Below are 24001 nucleotides of genomic sequence, written 5' to 3'. Positions count from 1 at the left end.
CCCAGAATGTCAAACGCTGACAAAGAGGCATTCCCAAGCTCCCGATGTGTTGATGGCTGTAACATCTCCTCGCTCCCCTTCACATCAAAGATATTTCTTTTAGGCCCCTTTCACATTTCCATAAAACTTCCAGAATCTGGAATCTGTCCGGAATTCCGGATGCATAGTATGGCAGTCCAGGCCAGCGCTATGACCTGGGCAAGTGCTGCCTATTGCTGGCACTGGCCCCTTATCCGCGGTGCTGTGAGTGACTAGGCTGGGAGCCGTTGGCGCCTGTCAATCACTCTAGTGGCAGCATTATATCTCCAACCACAAGAGGCCTCTACCTCCCCCAGCGTTACGACGCAACAGTCAAGAAACACTGATTGTTTCCTGAAGCCTCCTGAAAGGTTTCCAGGCTATAAAAATGGCCATGGATGTGTGAAGGGGATCCTTAAAGTTTTCTAGCAGTTTAGCAGATCTGATCAGAAACTGATGGTCCCCATACATCTTCAGTAGCTGACAGCGACTGATTGTTTGACCGTTCATTATCTCTCCCGTCCTTTCCATACACAGGAACGTTTAGCAAGGCTTATGTGTTCCTGTGTTCTCTATGGGTAGGAGAGGGATAAGCCGCAGCAAGAGAGCTCTGGCTGTGGCGTATCTCTCCCAGAACAAAGGGGTTGGGTGGTGATTTTCCAGCACGCCTGAGCCCTATATCCTCCGACATCTGTCAGTGGATGGTCATAATTGAATCATACACCACATACTGATGTAAGGTAAGAGCAGCAGGTATGAGGTGTATTCTAGACCAGAGGCTGTCCCTGAATAAGGAAGTCTCATTAACAACGACTACTGCACAGTTCATCTGCCAGGAGGATCAGCTGATCACCCAGAGTGAGGACCGCCATCACCATAGCTAGTTATGTCCCTGTAATGTGTCAAAAGTTTTTCTAAATGACAGTGACGCTTTAAATTCTCAATGTCTCCCTTCATCTTCATGATCAAAAGAGGAAGGCTCGGGCAGCGTCGTTCTGCGGCTGAGCTGCAGCTTGCTGCATCAGAAACCTTCCCCCTCTGATCTGTGTCTATTGAAGCCCAGGCTGCAGATAGAGGGGGCAGGGAGGAGACTGACCCTCTGCTTCCTCTTTGCGGTCTTGCAGAAAGTCTTGCGTCTTTCCTTATTGATATCTCTGCTTGATGTCTCTTTGATCTTCCAGCTTTCTCATCTGGATCATAAGCGTTGATGCGGGTAATATACGGCTGTCCTCTGCTGCTCCCTGTGTTGTCTTCTCCCCAAAGGCTCGGTCCTTGGCTGCGGGTTGCATCGCCCTCGTCGTCCTCTCTTATCCAGTGTGATCGGACAAGAGGGGAAAAACCCTGTTAGACGGCCTCGTCCCTCACCGGCACTTCCCTGTTTCAGTTTTCTCTTTCTTGGCTACCTCCAGTGTTGACCTCGTTTTTGCAGTGTCTCTTTAGGGCTCTGTTAGGGGTGGGCAATCTGTGCAGTTGTCTGTGGCGCCCGCTTTTATAAGGTGCAATAGTAAGTGATGCATGTGAACGGTCACTACCCCAGGTCTTCACCACCTAGGCCCTATTCACATTACAGTTCGGGGGCCTACATAGCTGATATACATTATATTGCTCAACCATGCAACCACATTGTAGCCCCACTACGCTGATCACAGGGGGTCTTGCTTTTGACACTAGACCAGGGATGGGGAACCTTTGGCCCTCCTACTGTTGCAAAACTACAATTCCCATCATGCCTGGACAGCCAAAGCTTCGCTTTGGCTGTCCAGGCATGATGGGAATTGTAGTTCTGCAACAGCTGGAGGGCCGAAGGTTCCCCTTCCCTACACTAGACCATGACACTCATTGATGACCATTACCTGGCACAGACCTCCATTGCTGTAGAGATATTCTTTCTTAGCACATCTACCCTCTGTCTATGGGGGCAGACTCTAAACGGTGGGGGTGGAGGTACAATTCCCATCATGCCCTGACAGCCAAAGCGAAGCTCTATAATGTTCAACTTCTTACTATAAATGGGATTGTGCAAAGTGGAGGACCCCTTTAATCTCAAGGTTCTTCCTTTGAGAAGTGATGTCCATGTTATATACATCCACGCTAGGGTTAATATCCGGTGACCACTTCCCTGTATGTACTGAGGCAGGTGCGGCCGCTCTGTCTAGACTCAGCTCCTCATAGCCTCTTGGCATCATGTATCGAGCCGTAATCTTCAGTCTGTTCCCAGGCAACATCTGCGGACCTCTGACACGTCTGCTTATACGGCATCATCATCACACATCACCGCAGCATACTGACAGCTTACACCTAGTGGTCACCGCAGCATACTGACAGCTTACACCTAGTGGTCACCACAGCATACTGACAGCTTACACCTAGTGGTCACCACAGCATACTGACAGCTTACACCTAGTGGTCACCCCAGCATACTGACAGCTTACACCTAGTGGTCACCACAGCATACTGACAGCTTACACCTAGTGGTCACCGCAGCATACTGACAGCTTACACCTAGTGGTCACCGCAGCATCCTGACAGCTTACACCTAGTGGCCACCGCAGCATACTGACAGCTTACACCTAGTGGTCACCCCAGCATCCCGACCGCTTACACCTAGTGGTCACCGCAGCATACTGACAGCTTACACCTAGTGGTCACCGCAGCGTACTGACAGCTTACACCTAGTGGTCACCGCAGCATACTGACAGCTTACACCTAGTGGTCACCGCAGCGTACTGACATACTGAAATACTTTTATGCAGCAAACTGGTCTCCTTCTCCGGATATGCTGCTCTTTCTCTCCCATTGTTGACATCTCGTTGTCTAGGTTACCAACCACCACTCTACTCTTAAAACAGTGGTCCACTGAGGCAATTTTCTGAAATAGTGGCAACACATCTTTTGGTCTTTTTTCTGCTGCTATTCTGGAGACTGTAAAAAAAACAAAAACAAACAACACAACATTTCTTAAAGGGGTTGTCCGGCGAAAAAAAATTATTCACAGAATAACACACATTACAAAGTTATACAACTTTGTAATGTATGTTATGTCTGTGAATGGCCCCCTTCCCCGTGTTTCCCCCCACCCACGCTAGACCCGGAAGTGTGGTGCATTATACTCACCGCATGTCGTGTCGTCCACGGTCTCCGATCGTCAGCAGTGACGTCTTCTTCGGGAGCTTGGCGGATCTTCCCGAGTGCCGGCCACCCTCTGCAGCTACATCCGAAGCTCAGCCGCGATTGGCTGAGCATAACTGTGCTCAGCCAATCGCGGCTGAGCGGCTGATGACGCGGCCACGTCATCAGCTGCTCAGCCGCGATTGGCTGAGCACAGTTATGCTCAGCCAATTGCGGCTGAGCTTCGGATGACGCTGCAGAGGGCGGCCGGCACTCGGGAAGATCCGCCAAGCTCCCGAAGAAGACGTCACTGCTGACGATCGGAGACCGTGGTCGGCACGCGACAGGTAATGTATAGCGCACCACACTTCCGGGTACACGGGTGGGGGTGGTGGGACACGGGGAAGGGGGCCATTCACAGACATAACATACATTACAAAGTTGTATAACTTTGTAATGTGTGTTATTCTGTGAATAATTTTTTTTCGCCGGACAACCCCTTTAAACATACGATGGACCACATGCAGTTACTGTGACTAGGCTGCACTGTGTATCGCCTACCCAGCAACATAATAGCCCCATACATTGCAGTGACCAGGAGATGGGGGTGTCATGCTCTTGTCCTTCTGTTCACTTCTTGCTAACCCAAAAAAATGGAAGATATCTATAAGGAAAGGCATATGACTGCAGAATCAGACTACACAGGGTCTGTTTGTAGTCTGTAACCATGGAGACACACAGCACTTTGTAGGAGATGCATACACAGTATATCTTAATTAGCAATTTTCAAAGTTTCAAGTTTAGTTTTTATGCATTGGAGTAATATAAAATATCGACATAATCACTACATAATCTTTAGTTATTCCCTCTTGGCCACATAGGGTACAAGCCCAGCAGTGAAATCAGTAGATTTGGGAAAGTACCATCTAAGGCTGTAGTTGGCCAGATGAATTCAGAAGAATGTGGGGCACTTTAGTGCATTTCTTAGTGACGAAACGCGTCGAACACCCCTTTTAAAATTGTTACGTGTACACGATTCTTTCCTGAAATGGTTAACTTTACAGGAGGTGAGTGCAGGTAACTGGTGTGAGCATGCCTCCTCTCTGGGACTGACCACATACCTGCCATTCCTCTCATAGCTCCGGATGTGGAAACGATCAGTAATCCAGGTCCACTTGTATTTCTTCTTACCTAATTGAAAGCAGTTGTCCTGATAGGCGGGCTTATATGTATAGGGTAACTACACTTTCCCCCGCTGAACTAACTTTTATTTTTTTTTTATTTGTAGAGTTGCAGTGCTCCCTTATTGGATTTATATATGTTATATAGTATTGCTTTTACCACTCCATTCATATCCGTTACTGTACTAAGATAATGAACGGTCCTGCGGTCTTATCGTGATGTTTATATTGTCAGCGGCCGGGTTTGGACTGCGGCCCAGTTACACAGAGATAGCAGTGTGCGGTTACACAGCGTCTCCGCTGTTCCCAGCACAGGTACAGAAAGGAAGCTGCGGACGCCCGACATCAATCACTGAACAGGAGAGCGGAATGCAGAGCTTCAGGATACTACAGGCTGCCATTCATCAGCAATGACAAGAATGTCCTTGGTATGGAGAACAGGCGGCCACTGTACATACTGCGCACTGCTATGTCATACACCATTCTATAAACTAGAGTTCAAGGCAGATTTGCTCATTGTAGGTGTAAATTATTTTTTAGTTGTATTCATTTGTGGTAGAACTCACTGTTCTGTTATTAGAAACCAAGTATACTGTGTGTGTGTATGCCATTATTAAAAATACTGCCCTCTATATACAAGAATATAACGACTATAATACTGCTCCTATATACAAGAATATAACGACTATAATACTGCTCCTATATACAAGAATATAACTACTATAATACTGCCCCTATATACAAGAATATAACTACTATAATACTGCTCCCTATATACAAGAATATAACTACTATAATACTGCTCCCTATATACAAGAATATAACTACTATAATACTGCTCCTATATACAAGAATATAACTACTATAACACTGCCTCCTATATACAAGAATATAACTACTATAATACTGCCTCCTATATACAAGAATATAACTACTATAATATTGCTCCTATATACAAGAATATAACTACTATAATACTGCTCCTATATACAAGAATATAACTACTATAATACGAACTGGAGAGAATGGAACCGCTGCACATCCCATCCATGGCTGACACTAATGCCGCTAGGCCTATATTAAAAATCAACACCAGAGTGTCTGTATATGAATTGATCAAGCCATATTGCCCCGTGTACCACCGCGCAGGTCCTCTGGTCCACACGGGTCCCTACGCTAACTCCACACCGTGTCGGCCAGCGACCGCCAACCCCGCAAAGCGTGCACGTGCAGGGAAGGGAGGCCATGGAACGGCCCCGCAACCCCAATGTCACAGGACCAGACCCAAAAAGCCCCACCAAAACCCAGCCAGCACCACCGGCGGGGAAGGCTGCCCCCAAACGACACAAGTATGGATATGATATTACACTTACCATTGCTGCTCTCACAGAATGGGGAAGACATAGGATCCAGACATGTGAGCACAGACATATCCTGCTAATTTTGGTCATGTGGGTCTTAGTATCAGCCATAGATGGGATGTGCAGCGGTTCCATTCTCTCCAGTTCGTGTTTTGCAATTCTCCCTCTCTGAACAGCTAGCACTCCTTTATAAGACCCACATGACCAAAATTAGCAGGAGATGCCTGTGCTCACATGTCTGGACCCTATGTCTCCCCCATTCTGTGAGAGCAGCAGTGGTAAGTGTAATACCATATCCATACTTGTGTCGTTTGGGGGCAGCCTTCCCCGCCGGTGGTGCTGGCTGGGTTTTGGTGGGGCTTTTTGGGTCTGGTCCTGTGACATTGGGGTTGCAGGGCCATTCCTTGGCCTCCCTTCCCTGCACGTGCACGCTTTGCGGGGTTGGCGGTCGCTGACCGACACGGTGTGGAGTTAGCGTAGGGACCCGTGTGGACCAGAGGACCTGCGCGGTGGTACACGGGGCAATATGGCTTGATCAATTCATATACAGACACTCTGGTGTTGATTTTTAATATAGGCCTAGCGGCATTAGTATCAGCCATAGATGGGATGTGCAGCGGTTCCATTCTCTCCAGTTCGTGCATAACTACTATAATACTGCTCCTAAATACAGGAATATAACTACTATAATACTGGCCCTATATACAGGAATATAACTACTATAATACAGCTCCTATATACAAGAATATAACTACTATAATACTGCTCCTATATACAGGAATATAACTACTATAATACTGCTCCTATATACAAGAATATAACTACTATAATACTGCCTCCAATATAGAAGAATATAACTACTATAATACTGCTTCTATATACAAGAATATTACTACTTTAATACTGCTTCTATATACAGGAATATAACTACTATAATACTGCTCCCTATATACAAGAATATAACTACTATAATACAGCTCCTATATACAGGAATATAACTCTTATAATACTGCTCCTATGTACAAGAATATAACTACTATAATACTGCCCCTATATACAAGAATATAACTACTATAATACTGCCCCCTATATACAAGAATATAACTACTATAATACTGCTCCTATATACAAGAATATAACTACTATAATACTGCCTCCTATATACAAGAATATAACTACTACAATACTGCTCCTATATACAAGAATATAACTACTATAATACTGCCCCTATATACAGGAATATAACTCTTATAATACTGCTCCTATGTACAAGAATATAACTACTATAATACTGCTCCTATATACAAGAATATAACTACTATAATACTGCCCCTATATACAAGAATATAACTACTATAATACTGCCCCCTATATACAAGAATATAACTACTATAATACTGCCCCGTATATACAACAATATGACTACTATAATACTGCCCCCTATGTAAAAGATTATGAATCTTAATGAGTGAGTTTGATGTGAGAAGTCAGTATAGGACAGGTATTGCTGAGATGGCAGCTATATGTGTTGCACAGCATTCGGTCAGTAAGGGGCCTATTCCACGGGAGCGATAATCGGCCGAATCAACCCGATTCGGCCGATTATCGCTCGGTGGAATAGAGAAAACGATCAGCCGATGATCGTGTCATCGGCTGATCGTTTATTTGGGGCCAAACCTAAAATCATCAGTCCCCCACCGCGCATCATCGGGGCTGTGGAATAGGCCCAGTAAACGAGCGCCGATCAAGCAGATCGTCACTCGTTTACATCGTTGATCGGGCCCTGCTCGGCCCGTGGAATAGGGCCCTAAGGTCTGCACTGTCTCTGGCGCTCACATCTGCTGGAGTTGTAGGAAAGTGCTGAGGGTTGCTCAGTTTCCTGGCTGTACAGGTGTGTTTCCCGGCTGGTTGCTGGTCTTGGAGGGGGCACACCCTACTTGCATTATAAATGAATGTGGTGACTCTCTTCACATTTCTAATCCTTACATGCACTTAACAAATAGCCAGGCTTTAACGCTTATGAAAGCCGCCTAATCCCTCCGGTCAGCGACTAGTTCAATGCTGCAGGTTGTTAGGAGTAGTGGTTGTTCATCAGGATCCTCCTACCTGTGGCTCTACTACAGAACCTAGCCCTCCCAGTATGGCAGTCAGGGCATGATGGCTATGAAGTGGAGACCCACAGGTTGTGCAGCATGGACTTACACCAGTACAGGAATACAAGGCAATCTGCATTGCAGCAGTTCATTTTAAAGGTGCTATCCAGGATTGGAAATAAAAACACATTTACTTTCTTGGAAAAACAGCGCCACCCCTGTCCTCAGGTAGTGTATGGTATTAAAGCCCCATTCACTTCATTGGAACTGAGCTGCAATACCGCACCCAAACAGAGGATAACTCCTTTAAAGGGATAGTTGACAATTTTTTTCCCTTAAGGGTAGCTTCACACGTACCGACTCGCAGCGTTAATAACGCTGCGAGTCTGCTAGGTCCTGGCAGATCATTTTTGCTATCCACAGCGGTCTTAACGACCGCTGCATGTATGTAATTCTGCCGGCCGCTTAACCCCTTCAGCTGCTGCCCGGCTCCCGCTCCGTATACATTACCTGTCCTCGCTGCACGGGGTCCCGGGGTACTGCTCTCCCGCCCGGCCAATCAGTGGCTGCGGCAGGACAACACACTGATTAGCCGGGCGGGAGAGCAACTGGTGCCAGAAGCTGGCAGTGATTTGATATTTACTTATTTAAAAAAAAATGTCCAGTCTTCCAGTACTTACCCGCTGCTGTATGTCCTGCAGGAAGTGGTATTATTTCCAGTCTGGAGAGCAGGAGATGTTTTCTATGGGGATTTGCTACTGCTCTGGACAGTTCCTGACATGGCAGAGAGCACTGTGTTAGATGGAAAGAATACACCACTTTCTGCAGGACATATAGCAGCTGATAAGTACTGGAAGAATTGAGATTTTTTAATATAAGTAAATTAGAAATCTCTGGCACCAGTTGTTTTGAAAGAAATGATGAATAACCCCTTTTAAATTTGTGACCGTGTTGCAGAAGTAACCTACACATCCATGCATATGGTGGTCACCCATTATTTGCCCCCTGCTGGCATCAGCTGATCTCCTCCCTTGCTTCCTTTTTGAAAGTAAAGTCTGCATGAGATAACTCCTTTAACTGAAGATGATTATAGAGTGTACACATTACATAGAGGAGGTCTGACCTGTATTATATTGTATTTTGTAGGTATGCCGTATACAAGGTGAGAGAAGTCTTGCTGACCTCTGTCATGGAGTAAGCCCTCCGCCCGCCTGCCAGCTGACTACACGGACATTCACAGTCTTGGATATAGGTGAGAGCTGTATTGGGATCAGACGGCCAATGACTGTCACTAGTAATCCACCTAATCCACTCACGTCCCTGCGTGCTGCCATTGGCTGTCCAGTGCTCCGTGCATTGATGACTGCAGCACTGTCATACACTAGTATCTCTCTGTTATGTATCCAGTTATCGTTCTTTCCTGCACATCCTGTCACATGGTTGTACCACCCACAGGGATGCATTGTGAGGCACATTTGGCAGTATATTCCATGTAGATTTTTCTATTGGGTCTTTTGTTCTCTGCAGTCAGTTTTGTAATAATTGGACATCACACAGCATTAACTTGTTATACTGAAAAGAGTCCAGTCTGCAAGTAGCACTTTATACAGAGCTGCACTCACTATTCTGCTGGTGGGGTCACTGTGTAAATACATTACATTACTTATCCTGTATTATACTCCAGAGCTGCACTCACTATTCTGCGGGTGGGGGTCACTGTGTACATACATTACTTATCCTTTACTGATCCTGAGTTCCATCCTGTATTATACCCCAGAGCTGCACTCACTATTCTGCTGGTGGGGTCACTGTGTACATACATTACATTACTTATCCTGTATTATACTCCAGAGCTGCACTCACTATTCTGCTGGTGGGGTCTCTGTGTACATACATTACATTACTTATCCTGTACTGATCCTGAGTTACATCCTGTATTATACTCCAGAGCTGTAATCACTATTCTGCTGGTGGGGTCTCTGTGTACATACATTACATTACTTATCCTGTACTGATCCTGAGTTACATCCTGTATTATACTCCAGAGCTGTGCTCACTATTCTGCTGGTAGGGTCACTGTCTATATACATTACATTACTAATCCTGTACTGATCCAGAGTTACATCCTACATTATACTCCAGAGCTGTACTCACTATTCTGCTGGTGGGGTCACCGTGTACATACATTACTTATCCTGTACTGATCCTGGGTTACATCCTGTATTATACTCCAGAGCTGCATTCACTATTCTGCTGGTGGGGTCACTGTGTACATACATTACATTACTTATCCTGTACTAATCCTGAGTTACATCCTGTATTATACTCCAGAGCTGCACTCACTATTCTGCTGGTGGGGTCACTGTGTACATACATTACATTACTAATCCTGTACTGATCCTGAATTACATCCTGTATTACACTCCAGAGCTGCACTCACTATTCTGCTGCTAGAGGCACACTATAGATCTGCTTGCATGCTGAAAGTTGTAGTTACACATCAGATGAGACTGGAACTCACTACATTTTGAACCTTGGGCCCCATCAGTATTAAGCTCTGTGTCTTTGTATAGTACAATTCACTGGTGTATTATTATAGTATTTGTATTGTTATTCCTCAGTATGAGTGCAGTGTGGAGACACACCTGGGCACACCTGACTACACCTGTATACTGACACTATGGCCGTGCTGTAACTACATATGTGCTTTATACATGTCATTCTAGAGGGGGTTTAAGAGGAGGAGAAGAAAGACAATGCTGACAGCCTGCTGTTATGGCCTCCTATTTACTACTTGTAAATTACTTTTAAAAGGGTCACAATGTGGAAAATTAGTTTTTATTGCATTTGACTCAGAATTTCATGGCTTTGAGTATAGTATCGTCTGTAATATCTCTGTTCTGTAAGTTTGCATTGACTACATCCTGCAAAATGTTCTGTAGATCCCTCTAAAGCTTCTTCAAGAACATAAGGACTCAGTTTAGTAGCACGTTTATCTTGTACTGATCCTGAATTACATCCTGTATTATACTCCAGAGCTGCACTCACTGTTCTGCTGGTGAGGTCACTGTGTACTCGAATTACATTACTTATCCTGTATTATTACCCAGAGCTGCACTCACTATTCTGCTAGTGGAGTCACTGTGTACATACATTACATTACTTATCCTGTACTGATCCTGAGTTACATCCTGTATTATACTCCAGAGCTGCACTCACTATTCTGCTGGTGGGGTCACTGTGTGTACATACATTACATTACTTATCCTGTACTGATCCTGAGTTACATCCTGTATTATACTCCAGAGCTGCACTCACTATTCTGCTGGTTAGGTCACTGTGTACATTACATTACTTATCCTGTACTGATCCTGAGTTACATCCTGTATTATATTCCAGAGCTGCACTCACTATTCTGCTGGTGGGGTCACTGTGTACATACATTACATATCCTGTACTGATCCTAAGTTACATCTTGTATTATACTCCAGAGCTGCACTCACTATTCTGCTTGTGGGGTCACTCTGTACATACATTACATTACTTATCCTGTACTGATCCTGAGTTATATCCTGTATTATACTCCAGAGCTGCACTCACTATTCTGCTGTTGAAGTCACTGTGTACATTACATACATACCTAGATAGACTAGACCTTTCCTCTCTCATGTCACTTTCTCTCTGCCATCTTTGTGTCTCTCAGCGTGCAGAAGTGATGGAGAACTCCTCCGTGGCCTCGGCCTCCTCAGAAGCGGGCAGCAGTCGTTCCCAAGAGATCGAAGAATTGGAAAGGTTTATCGATAGTTATGTTCTGGAGTACCAGGTTCAGGGGCTGCTGACTGACAAGACTGAAGGTGATGGAGAAAGCGACAAAACCCCCTCTAATATCTCTCAGGTGGGTACATAGAGCTATTCTCTGTCTGTGCAGGAGACACCAGCTGGCCCCCATTCACTTGTATGGTACCCCAGCTGTAGTGCAGGTGGCTGCTGAAGGGAACTGCTGCTGAGAGGCCACATCTCTTCCTTTCTCAGGATTGGTAGGGTGACATCCAGCAACCCTAAGTAATATACTATCACTTTAAGACTTTAAATCTGCTGCGTATCTGCTGCTTATCTGCTGTGTGTGTTTGTACCCTAAAGGGAATGTATCACCTACATTTTTTTTACTGATTACTAAATTTTGTTCTATTAAAACTTTTTTTTTTTTTATATGTTTCTATTTTCTGAGTGTAATATTTTTTTCACTCTTTGTACATTGTCATGGGGGCTGCCTTCTTGCCTGGGCTGTTATTTACAGAATTTAGTCGCATGCTTTACAAGCCTCATGGACATAGACTACAATAGGCAGTCTGTCCCTTTGAGATGAAGGTAAAATATTACTAATCGTCCTCTGTGACCTGTGAAGAGGTCATTCCACAGGGAGCTGCTGTAGTCTTCTCTATTTACTGGTGTCACATGACTCTGCAATGCTGTACAGATTACTTTACAGCAGCCTTTTCTTATCACCACATACAGAACAGGAAGTCTCAGCTTAGTTATAGACCCTGTGGTGAGAATGAAAACCGCAAGATCTCAGGATTATTTTATATTATAGACAGAAAATTGAAAAATTAGAGGGGAAAAAAAAAATCACAAAAAATATGTTTAATATAAAAACATTTATGGTGCGTTCACACCTACAGGATCTGCAGCTGATTTTCTGCAGCAGATTTCATTTAAATAACTGAACACAGCATCAAATCTGCTGCAGATCCTGTAGGTGTGAACGCACCCTAAGGGTGCGTTCACACCTACAGGATCTGCAGCAGATCTGCAGCAGATTTGATGCTGTGTTCAGTTATTTAAATGAAATCTGCTGCAGAAAATCAGCTGCAGATCCTGTAGGTGTGAACGCACCATTAAACAATAAGTCATTGTCTAAGATATCAGGATTATTATATAATATAGATGGTAAAGGGTAAATGAGGAGAAATGTCACCAAAAATTCTTAAAATATATGTGTAACATAAAAATATTGGTGGAGATTTATCAAACATGGTGTAAAGTGAAACTGGCTCAGTTGCCCCTAGCAACCAATCAGATTCCACCTTTCATTCCTCACAAACTCTTTGGAAAATGAAAGGTGGAATCTGATTGGTTGCTAGGGGCAACTGAGCCAGTTTCACTTTACACCATGTTTGATAAATCTCCCCATATATTCATACAGGCCGTACAGGATGGGGCATCTCCTCCCCCTTCACTGTAGTAAGATCCATTGGAATGAAGGATGAATTAAAGGATTATTTGGTAATCTGGTTTGCTGTCATCCATCGTCTTAGGGCCCTATTCCACAGGACGATTATCGTTTGCATAATCGTTAACTATTAAAAATCTCAAACGACCGCTATTGCGAAAGACCTGAAAACGTTCACTCATTTCCATGGAACGATAATCGTTACTTATGATCGTATTTGCGATAGTTTTTTCTTCGCTATTTATTCGCAATTGCGTTCGTATCTATTGCGAACGACCAAACGACGTCTTATTCAATGTTAACGATTTGCGAACGAGCAACGATAAAAATAGGTCCAGGCCTTATAAAGCGATCAACGATTTCTCGTTCGGTCGTTAATCGTTAACTGCATTTCAGCCGAACGATTATAGTTTAGATTAGAACGATTTAACGATAATCTGAACGATAATTGTCCGGTGGAATAGGGCCCTTAAAGGGATACATGGAGTGCGTTTTTACTTTACGGTACTTTGTCTTGAATAAACTTTATGCCCTATGGCAATAGAATAGGGAGTGGGGTAACACCTTGCTACAGGGTCTGTCGGCTCTATCCATAGAGGCAATAAGTCTGTGTATTAGCTGTGTGCAAGGAATGACAGGAGTTTTTTTTTTTTTCAATTAACGACTGTTGTAGCTACTCTGATGTCACTGATCACATGGTCTGTGTTGCACACAAGTATCTGCTCTGATGTCACTGACCACATGACCTGTGTGCACAGAAGGGCATGCTCTGATGTCACTGATCACATGGTCTGTGTGCACCCTATCCTGTTCTGATGTCACTGATCACATGGTCTGTGTGCACCCTATCCTGTTCTGATGTCACTGACCATGTGACTTGTGTGCACAGTGTCACTGATCATGTGATGCGTGGACCAAGTGCATGCTCTGATGTCACTGACCACATGACCTGCGCCTGCTTTGATGTCACTGATCATGGATTGTGGGCACAAAGTAACTGCTCTGATGACCAGGATCATGTGACCTGAACATGTGCCTTCTCTGACATGACTGGTCATGTGATCTGTGCACCCAAAGTGCCTACACTGAAATCACTCATCATGTGACCTGTATTTTTCTTTTCCTTACGCAGTGGACATTGGAATGTAATGAACAATTGGATGTAAATCGGACTTCACCAAAAAAGAAATCCCCTTCCAACAACCACAACCAGGTAACATGTATACTTCATTGTGGACACAGTGAAGACTTCTGCAGTACTGAACTGTCTCCATTGTGGGGTCCGCCGAGGACCACTGGTGTCCATTGTGCACTGGAGTATTGTGGTTGCTAAAATACCACCGTGCGGAAGCGAACATAACAAAATCTTATACTTGTCTCCTTAGCATCCTGCACAGTTTTCCCTCTGTTATTCCTCCTGGAAATGTAATATTATACCAGCTGGGTGTTACCATTGTCAATAATAGGGGACTATTAGACGGTTCTATCATAAACAGATCGGTGCTCATTTACTAAGCAATTACACCGGCTGACTATCGGGCACCAAGGACTGCACAGACATCTTTAGTGATGTCCGTGCAGTCCTTGCTTTAGGGTAAAATAATAAAGTATTTACTTACCTTACCACGTTCCTCGATGTCCTCGGAGGCCTTACCTCACAGTGGCCTGACAGTGTCAGGTTGCATAGGGGTAGTCCCCATAGACAAGAAGAATGGTAGAACCCAGTTGTCAATTTATTTGCTACCAGGAGGAACAACAGAGAACCAAAATGGTAACCAGATCGTAGTAAGATATGCCCTAGGATTGTTATTGTATGAGCAATGCAAGGATATACTCAAAGGACTAGAGAAACCACTGCTACTTTCGTGCACAAACAGCGCCACCCCTTGTGTGTGGTATTGCAGTTCAGCTCCATTCACTTCATTAGAACTGAGCTGGAAAACCCCACACCCAAACTCAGGACAGGAGGGGTGCTGTTTTTGGAAGAAAGCGGCCATGTTTTTGTAAGCATGGACAACTCCTTTAACAGGAATGTCAAGATTGCTGAAACCGTTTCTGCCCACACAGGTAAGAGAGGATGGAGACAGGGTCACGTATGGCAGGAATGCTGTTACATTGTATAGTACCCCTAAACTCTGCGCAAAGTTGCTTAAAGGGGTAGTTCACCCCCCAAAAAATCTTTCAAATCAACTGGTGCCAGAGATTTGTATTTTACTTCTATTTAAAAAAAAAAATCTCAAGTCTTCCAATACTTATCAGCTGCTGTATGTCCTGCAGGAAGTGGTGTATTCTTTCCAGTCTGGAGAGCAGGAGAGATGTTCTATGAGGATTTGCTGCTGCTCTGGACAGTTCCTGACATGGACGGAGGACTGTATCAGACTGGAATAAATGCAACACTTCCTGCTGGACAAACAGCAGCTGATAAGTACTGGAATACTTGAGATTTTTTAATAGAAGTAAAATACAAATCTCTGTTACTCTATGGTACCAGTTGATTTTAATGACTTTTTTTTTTTTTTTTTGTGAAAACTCCTTAAAAATTTGTATAGCAGCCATGTTAGCGATCAGACTTCTCAATCGCTGGAAGACGTCTGTAAGATCATCCTCTGCAGAGACAATGAATTCTATGTATAATGAGGTATTCCGGGAATGTTGACTGGCAGATAGCGGGCTGGGCCCATCGTGTCTCATCTGATGAGTTATCTGTGGGGGTAGAGGTGCCAATACTCCTATACTGAGCTCATGGATAATGCTCATTGTGTCCTGTGGGGCAGCACGTCTTGTAATTTACTTACAGAGGATAAGACATGATTATGGCTCCATGAGATCTCCAGCAAATGTTTATATAGGAGGACTCAAAAGGTCAAGGATGTGACCCATCTCTATTGCAAAGGCACACTATACCTATGCGTAATAGATACTCACGTGGGTCTGAGAGGTTTTGCAGAGTCTCACATTTTTGGCAGAAGTGGTCAGCTGGCATAACCAGTATCTATGGGTTCAGCCAAACTGCATTGTAGTCTGGACATGGACCCATCCTGTCCCTGTATTACATGTCTCCTCTATTGGTCACAGCAGTGTGGATGTATCTGTATTCATGTGACTTCCTTCCACCTTTCGGATCATTCCTGGGAAGCGTCAACTTTTTCTGTTGGTCTTTATGCCCTCAGTTGTTAGAGTGGTGCTGAAGAAGTTATTTATGCATTATGTAAAAAGACCAGGAGAGCAGTGATACAGTACATGTGTCCATACAGTGATGAGCTGCAGGGTTATAAAACTCCCCTGACTCCTACTGCCTGTCTGTGTGTCCAGAATCTTCAATATATTCCTTTGACATGCAGCTTTAGGCTGCTTGTAAGAGTTAACAGGGAGGAACTCATCACATGGAGACAGACTGAAGCTGCATCTCATAGGAATAAACAGGCTGTAGTATGTGTTAGATGACAGATGTTCTTCCACTTAGATAAGATTTTGGGCTGAACTAGTGTAGAACAGACAATTACATAATCTGTGAAAAGTGACACCAGGGAATGTTCGTAAAGAGACCAGAAGAGCAGTGATATAGTAGGTGAGTCCATATCTGCAGTGTTCTAAAACTCCCCTGACTCCTAGTACCTGTCTGTGTGTCCAGAATTTTGAATATATTCCTATGACATGCTGTTTGTAAGAGCCAAGAGAGAGAAACTCATCATAAGGTGACAGACTGAAGCTGCATCTTGTAGTAAAAAACAGGCGGTAATATATGTAAGATGGCATATGTTGTGTCATTGATCCATCACTTGTTGCACTTAGATAAGATTCTGTGCAGAACTAGTGTAGAACAGACCTTTGCATGTGCTGTAAAGAAGAGTGGACACAAGGAAATAATAAGACCAGAGAATGAATGTAAGGAGACCAGAAGAGCAGTGATACAGTAGGTGAGTCCATACCTTGATAATCTGCAATGTTATAAAACTCCCCTAACTCAAACTGCCTGTCTGTGTGTGCATAATCTTATGAGATGCAGCTTTAGGCTATGCTCCCACTAAGGGAATTTAGTAGGAAATGGTGGCTGCCTATTGATATTGACGGCTGCAAATAATGATTATGATCATTAGTCATTAATGAATAAATGGCCGCCTTTTGCAGCTAAATGATGACTTGTTCCCATAGTGGGAACATAGCCTTACGCTGCCTGTCAGAAACCCATCTCAAGGAGACGCACTGAAGCTGCATCTTATAGGAACAACCTGAGACTGTTGTGTGAGTTAGAAGACAGAAGTTCTCTTTCATTAATCTATCACGTGCTATCACAGTCTATCAGAGCAGAACTAATGTAGCTGCCCCCCTCCCCATCTATGCAAAAACAAGAGGCATTATGGGAAGTATAGGCTGCATTGGGAATGCTCTATAGTGCCACCTATAGGTAGCTTTCCTAAAAGTTATTGAAAGAGTCTTGAGAAATTACTAGGATTGTCAGCCAAACCAGACAACCATCCTTACGGAGTGTGGTCTGATGTATTATGTGTACGGGGGGGGGGGGAGGGTCTTCTGTCCTTTATGGTTAAAGTGCGTCAGGTGGATTGAGCAGCCTTGTATATGGATGGCTCTCATGACCTAGATCTGTAATAGATGTCATCTTCATTTACATTAGATATTTCTCTATAGCAGTGTTATCCAACCTGTGGCTCTCTAGCTGTTAGGGCATGCTGGGAATTGTAGTGTTGACCTGGTTTAGTGTAGTGGTGTCACCTGAAGTCTCATCTCGGATGTCTCACCCCCCGAGGAGGCGCCGTACTTCCCAGTGATTAGATAGTAATTAAATGTCAGCATTTTGATTAAATCTCCTGGAAGATAAGTAAAGGATTTATATCACAGGTCCCTCGCCGGCCGTACGGAGAAACCTCAAGAACGTGTTCTGTGCAGATTTTAGAGGAATATTCATGTAGAGATGTCTGGGGAGCTGTAAAAGATTATCACAGTTAATTGAGGACAGCGCAAGAAATTAGCCGCTTTTTTTTTTTTTTTTTTAAAGCCAGTTCATCATTGGTTCTATGGGTAATTTGTGGGCTCTGTGGTCAGCATAGATACATGTCTGACCTGAGCAACATCTGTATGGTTCTCTCATTGTACTCGAGTTTCCTCCCGATTCTCCAATTTAGGGTGGTATTACATGGGCCGATGGGGGCCCGATAATAACTGTAGATCGACGCTCGTTTACTGAGCCTATTACACGGCCTGATAATCGTTTAATAAGGGCTGCATGGACATACTTACCGATGTCCTTGCAGCCCTTGCTTAAACTGTATACATTACCTATCCATGCTGCAGGGCTCCTCTTGCGCTCTGCTTCTCCCACGCGCTCCAGCTTCAGAGCGGCCTGTCTCATCTGACAGGCCACTCAGCCAATCACTTGCCACGGCAGTACTGGCCTGTGATTGGCTGAGCGGACTGTCAGCTCAGACAGGCCGCTCTGAAGCTGGAGCGCGCATGACCCAGGGAGAAGCAGATCGCAGGAGGAGCCCTGCAGCATGGATAGGTAATGTATTCTGTTTGCATATCGTCAGCAGCCAGCCACGCACCGCTATTAGACGTAGCCATGCGTGGTCGGCGGCCGACCAATTATAGGTCTGAACCTATAGCAGCGATCAGACAATGACAACGATCATCGGCTGATCGTTGTGTTTATTACACTGAACGATAATCGGACGGATAATAGTAATAGTACCCTAACACTACTCTCCTATTCCCCTGTTCCGGCCGGCTGACATGTTCACCAGAAGTGGCATGGACTACACTGCTGCCTTCTTCTCCCGTAGTCCAGGCCACTTCCGGTGAGCGTGTGTAGCCAGCTGGCGTGGGGGGAGTAGGGGAGTAGTCAGATGTGATGACAGGAAGGCACATTATGCTGCAAGGCGAAGGGGGAACTGCACTGCTAAGGGATCCGTGCCGCGATGACTGGAGCAGGATCGTGTGAATGAGGCCTAAGAGACCCTAATAAGTAGGCAAGACCCTGTGCAAGGGTGGAAGGAGTTGGACCCCAACAAGATTGGGAAAATCTATAAAGGTGTTGTCCCAGGATGCAATAATAATTATTACATTACTGTGACATGATGTTCTCAGTAGGTGGCACCGTTATGGGGTCCATCTTTACCCCACATAACAGATGGCAATGCCCAGGGCTGCCAATATACGGATATGTTATTAAAGGGGTGATCAGAAAATCAAAGATAAGTTGTCCCCGTGGCAGATAAGGCTGCAGTCTCCATGCTTGGCCGCATCTATGGGACTTCCAAAGGTTGCAGAGCTCAGCAGCTACAGATGAATGTGTGATAACTAGCTGATTGATGGCGGTCTGCCATTGGGACACCTACAGATCCCAAGGTAGAGGTCCATTGTCTCCCCGGTGGAGCAGCAGCGTGCATGCTCAGCTACTGCTGCATTCACTGTCTAACCTGCGGCCATTCAACATGCAAATCTACATTTCCCATCATGCCTGATCTCAAGTGAGTCAATGTTACAGTGTTTGAGCTTTCATTCTGAAGGCCCTATTCCACCAACAGATCTGACGACAGATTATCTGCCAAAGATTTAAAGCCAAACCCAGGAGTGGATTTGAAAAGAGGAGAAATCCAGTCTTTCCTTTATGACCTGTTCTCTGTTTATAGTCTGTTCCTGGGTTTGGCTTCAAATCTTTGGCAGATAATCTGTCGTCAGATCTGCTGGTGGAATAGGGCCTTCAAGGACAATTGACCTCCGTCGCTGTGATTGGTGAGGGTCCTGGCAGTCCTACCCCTCCTGATCTGCTAGTTATCTCCTATGCTGTGAATATGGGATTATTTTTAAGGATATCGCCTTTAGGATATCATATATGTGGCTGTGGATCATTCTTTCTATCTTTTCTAGCATTGTAGCCTGATTCATTATCCTCTGTGGAATAGCTCTGTTCTGTAAGAGGAACAGGCCCTCTGTCTGCTGATCCAGCATTGGTTTTACGGATCAATGGGACCTTCCAGTCATTCCGTTCATTAATGTTGTAATATAGAGCCCCAGCCACCTGTGAGCAGCGTGAGCCGCCATTGTTACTGCTCTGTAATAAACCTTCTGTCCTCTGGGCATGTGACCACTGGTCAATCTAATATAAGGAGGTGAGCTCCCCCTAGTGTCAGTAAGTCATAATTACAGGAATGTGTTGTGGAAAGGAATCTGAGCAGTACAGCCTGTTACTGGGTGTAATGTGACCTATGATCTATCTGTATAGACTGCTATTTCTGTTTTCTGCATGTATGGGTCCCTAACAAGATTTATCGTCTTTTTCTTTCTCTACAGAATGGTAACAAGGATGGCGCTCTTGACATGCTTGGGACAGAAATTTGGGCAGCAAGCACATTTGATTCCATAAGGTGGGACAAATATTCTGCTCATCTGCTATGTGCTTTACTTTACATAGTCCCATTGAATACACTGTATAGTATGTTAAAGGGATATTCCAGTCAAACATAACTTTTGATGCATTGCTTCCCATAGTGAGACTAACAATTCCTTCCATACTTATTATTATCTATTCAGTCTCCTTCCTCCAGTTCTAAACTGCTGCTTTCTGCTGAAGGAACAAAAATATGTGTGTGAGCTTTTCTCCCTTTTCCCTTCTGAGACAGCTGATGTAAACAAGTGCCTGACAGGCTGTATCTGCAACATTGTAGCTTCTTTGTAATGCTGGGAGGGTTAATCGGTGAATTCATCAGCAACTTGACCTCAGAATAACCCTCCCAGCATTGCAAAGAAGCTACAATGTTGCAGATAAAGCCTTCCAGGGACTTATTTACATCAGTAAGGGAGGGGGGACACAGAGAAAAGCTCACACATAGTTTTTTTCTGTGTCTTCAGCAGAAAGCAGCAGCTCAGAACTGGAGGAAGGAGGCTGAATAGATAATAAGTATGGAAGGAATTGTTAGTCTCACCATGGGCAGCAACATATCAAAAGTTATGTTTGAGCGGGATACCCCTTTAACAAGGGCAGATATCTTTATCATACAGTGTGGCTTTTGGTGCAGCTTTGTTGCTGCGGATCATGTTAAATCAAATCTGTCAGCTGTACATCATGCTCAGGACTAAAGTATCAGAGGACGTGCTAAGCCGCAGCATACAAACCTCTTCCCTCTCCTGACTGACTGACACGCATGGCTCTGTGCTAACAATCAGTCGGGGCAGGGAGGGAGGAGCATGCATCCTGAGGCTCAGCACATCCCCTTTGACACTTAAGCCTTGTGTATGACCTACAGCTGACAGATTCCATTTAATATTTTGAATCAAAATATTTTTACAGGTTTAATGACAGCAATCGATTCCATTGCAGTGTATGGAATAACGGCCGTAGTGTATACACTCTGTATACACTACAGCCAGTGTTCTCTGCGGCCACACAAAATAATTGACAGGTCTATTTTGAACGGCCACTATTCTGTGAACAGCGGCTGCATAAGATAGCCTGTGATCACAGTGTAAAATATGGCTCCCAGATGGACTTTACACTGTGGTCTATGTCAAACTGGAGTGTGGGCCCACCCAAATGTGCCCGCATTCCAATTAAAATAAAGTGATGTTTATCTGGCCGATACTGCCGATGAAAATGTCAAACAAATGCCGATGTTCATACACTGTGTGAACTTGGCCTAAATCTGCATACACTGACATGCTGTGGATGTAAAATCTGAACCACAGGTCAGTTTTTTTATGCTGATTTTGTGCAGATCTCATCCACTCTACTGCTACTGTAATACATTCACACACAAGACACAGTGGGCATAGTTCACAAATCTGAATTCTATATTTTTTATTTTCATGATTCATATAAAAAAAAATGATGATTAAAAGTAGCGTAGCATACTGTACACAACATATAAATAAAAAATGACCGCAAAGTAAAATGATCACAACAATAGTGCAGGTAAGTTATTGTAAACTAGGGTGCTGAGATCATCACACACTATGGCTTGCACATAGAATAATAGTATATACAAGAAGATTAAAAGCTTCAAAAGCTTCATCTTTATTGCATCCAAAAACACATAACAGGACGTAGAGGAACACATACTCGCTGCCAACTGTTTCGTGCTTTCAAGCGCTTTCTCAAGGTATCATGCCTTGAGAAATTTTATAAAAGTCTATTATAGATTAGAGGACGTGTCTATTCTCATGGGGGTTCGACTGCTGGGACCCCACCCTAAGATCTCAAGAATGGGATCCTGAGTCTCTGGTCAGAATAGAGGCATGTGTGCTGCTCCATTCATTATCTATAGTTGCTGCTGGAGATAGTGAAGCAGAGCACCTGGCTGTTTCCAGCTACTCCCATAGACCTCCTCCTCATTCCAACAGGATACTTGAGACCCCTGTTCTCAAGATCCCAGCACTAGGACCCCCCCACAATCATACCCTTATATTCCACAGAATAGGCAATAAGTGTTAATGGTCAGAGGGGATATCTAGGGTTAGAAAAACATGGCTGCTTTCTTCCAGAAACAGCACCACACCTGTCCAAAGGTTGCATGTGGGAGTTTAATTAGGCTGAAAGACTGTTTACACAAAACGATCTGCAAATTTTTAGCGAACGATGAACGACTATTTGAGAACATGTTGAAAGATCAAAATAAACGATTTCTCGCTCGTCGCTTGATCGTTTGCTGTGTTTACACGGAACGATTATCGCTCAAATGCGATCGTTATTATGAAAACTCGAACGATAATCGTTCCGTGTAAACGCACAAAACCACACCCAACCTGTTTCTGGAACAAAGCCACCATGTTTCTTTAAGCCTGGATAGCTCCTTTAAGTTGACTCTGAACAGGCTGGTTACTAAGGGGTTAAACTGATTATTTTTTTTATTTTTTTTTAGTGGAGCAACATGGGACTTGCAGCCAGAGAAGTTGGACTTTACACAGTTTCACCGGAAAATGCGAAACACCCCAAAGCACCCGCTCCCCCAGATAGACAGAGATGGGTAAGTGTTCTTACTATAGCAAGTGATCAGTGACTTCAACTTAGTCTCGTTTTCTGTCCAGAGCAGTAGAGGTTTTCTATGGGGATTTGCTACTGCTCTGAACAGTTCCCTGACATGGACAGAGGTGGCAGCAGAGAGCACTGTGTCAGGCCATGTTCACTAAGGGTATAAACATACACACCGTATACGCAGCGTATTTACTGCTGCGATACGCAGCAAATACGCAACAAATATGCAGCAGATTAGATCTAAATAACTGAACACCGCATCAAATCTGCACCATTAAATCTGCTGCAGATCTGCTGCGTATTTGCTGCGTATCTGCTGCGTATACGGTGTGTGTGTTTGTACCCTTAACGTAAGTTGTGTGCAACAACGGCCGTGATTAATACACAATACGTGCACTGCATTCTAAGAGAATCCCGGACGGATAGTATATACACTCTATACACTCCGGCCGGGATCGCTAGCGGCCGTACATCCCTGACAGGCCACTCTCCATTGTGTTAAATGAATTGGAATGCGTGTGCACACTGATGCACCTGCATCTCAATTCAGCACTAATGAAGATTATCCAGCCCTATTGCGGTACCCAGATGGTTCACAGAACGGCCAGTGTTTCACAATGTGTGAACATGACCTCTAGGAGTACTAGGAGACTGGAGATTTTTAAGTAGAAGTAAATTAGAAATCTATATAACTTTCTGACACCAGTTGATTTTAAGAAAAAAAAAAAAAAGAGTTCCCCTTTAAGATCCTTATACATTTTATACTCCCAGTGGGTTCAACCATCAGTATAAGGAGTAATCTGGAGAGTGCCCGCATTTGTCTTGTATTGGCCTCATTGCACTCTTCACACAAGTAGCTGACACACTTAGGGTACTATTACACGGAACGATAATCGTCCCTATCCGGCCGATTATCGTTCCGTGTAATAAACACAACGCTCAGTCGATGATCGTTGTCATCGGCTGATCGTTGATATAGATTACGACCTACAATTGTGCGGCCGGCGGCTAACGATTTGTAA

General features: G+C 44.2%; 1 protein-coding gene across 5 annotated transcripts in view; it reads left to right on the top strand.

The window, feature by feature from the left end:
• Positions 1-24001, top strand: part of CTIF (cap binding complex dependent translation initiation factor) — a 147016-nt gene that overhangs the window by 14412 nt on the left and 108603 nt on the right. For 3 of the 5 annotated variants that reach the window (XM_069963210.1, XM_069963212.1, XM_069963211.1), the window contains 5 exons: positions 8908-9013; positions 11465-11656; positions 14127-14207; positions 20303-20376; positions 22867-22971. In XM_069963210.1, coding sequence (XP_069819311.1) covers positions 11477-11656; positions 14127-14207; positions 20303-20376; positions 22867-22971 — 440 coding nt within the window. In that variant the 5' untranslated portion in view covers positions 8908-9013; positions 11465-11476. Of the gene's footprint in view, positions 1-4577; positions 4736-8907; positions 9014-11464; positions 11657-12975; positions 13048-14126; positions 14208-20302; positions 20377-22866; positions 22972-24001 lie in introns of those variants that run through there. The other 2 variants (XM_069963213.1, XM_069963214.1) reach the window with 2 other exon arrangements.

Source organism: Dendropsophus ebraccatus, chromosome 3, assembly GCF_027789765.1.
Source record: "Dendropsophus ebraccatus isolate aDenEbr1 chromosome 3, aDenEbr1.pat, whole genome shotgun sequence".
NCBI classification, from domain to species: Eukaryota; Metazoa; Chordata; class Amphibia; order Anura; family Hylidae; genus Dendropsophus; species Dendropsophus ebraccatus.
This window is presented reverse-complemented; position numbering and strand designations above follow the sequence as displayed.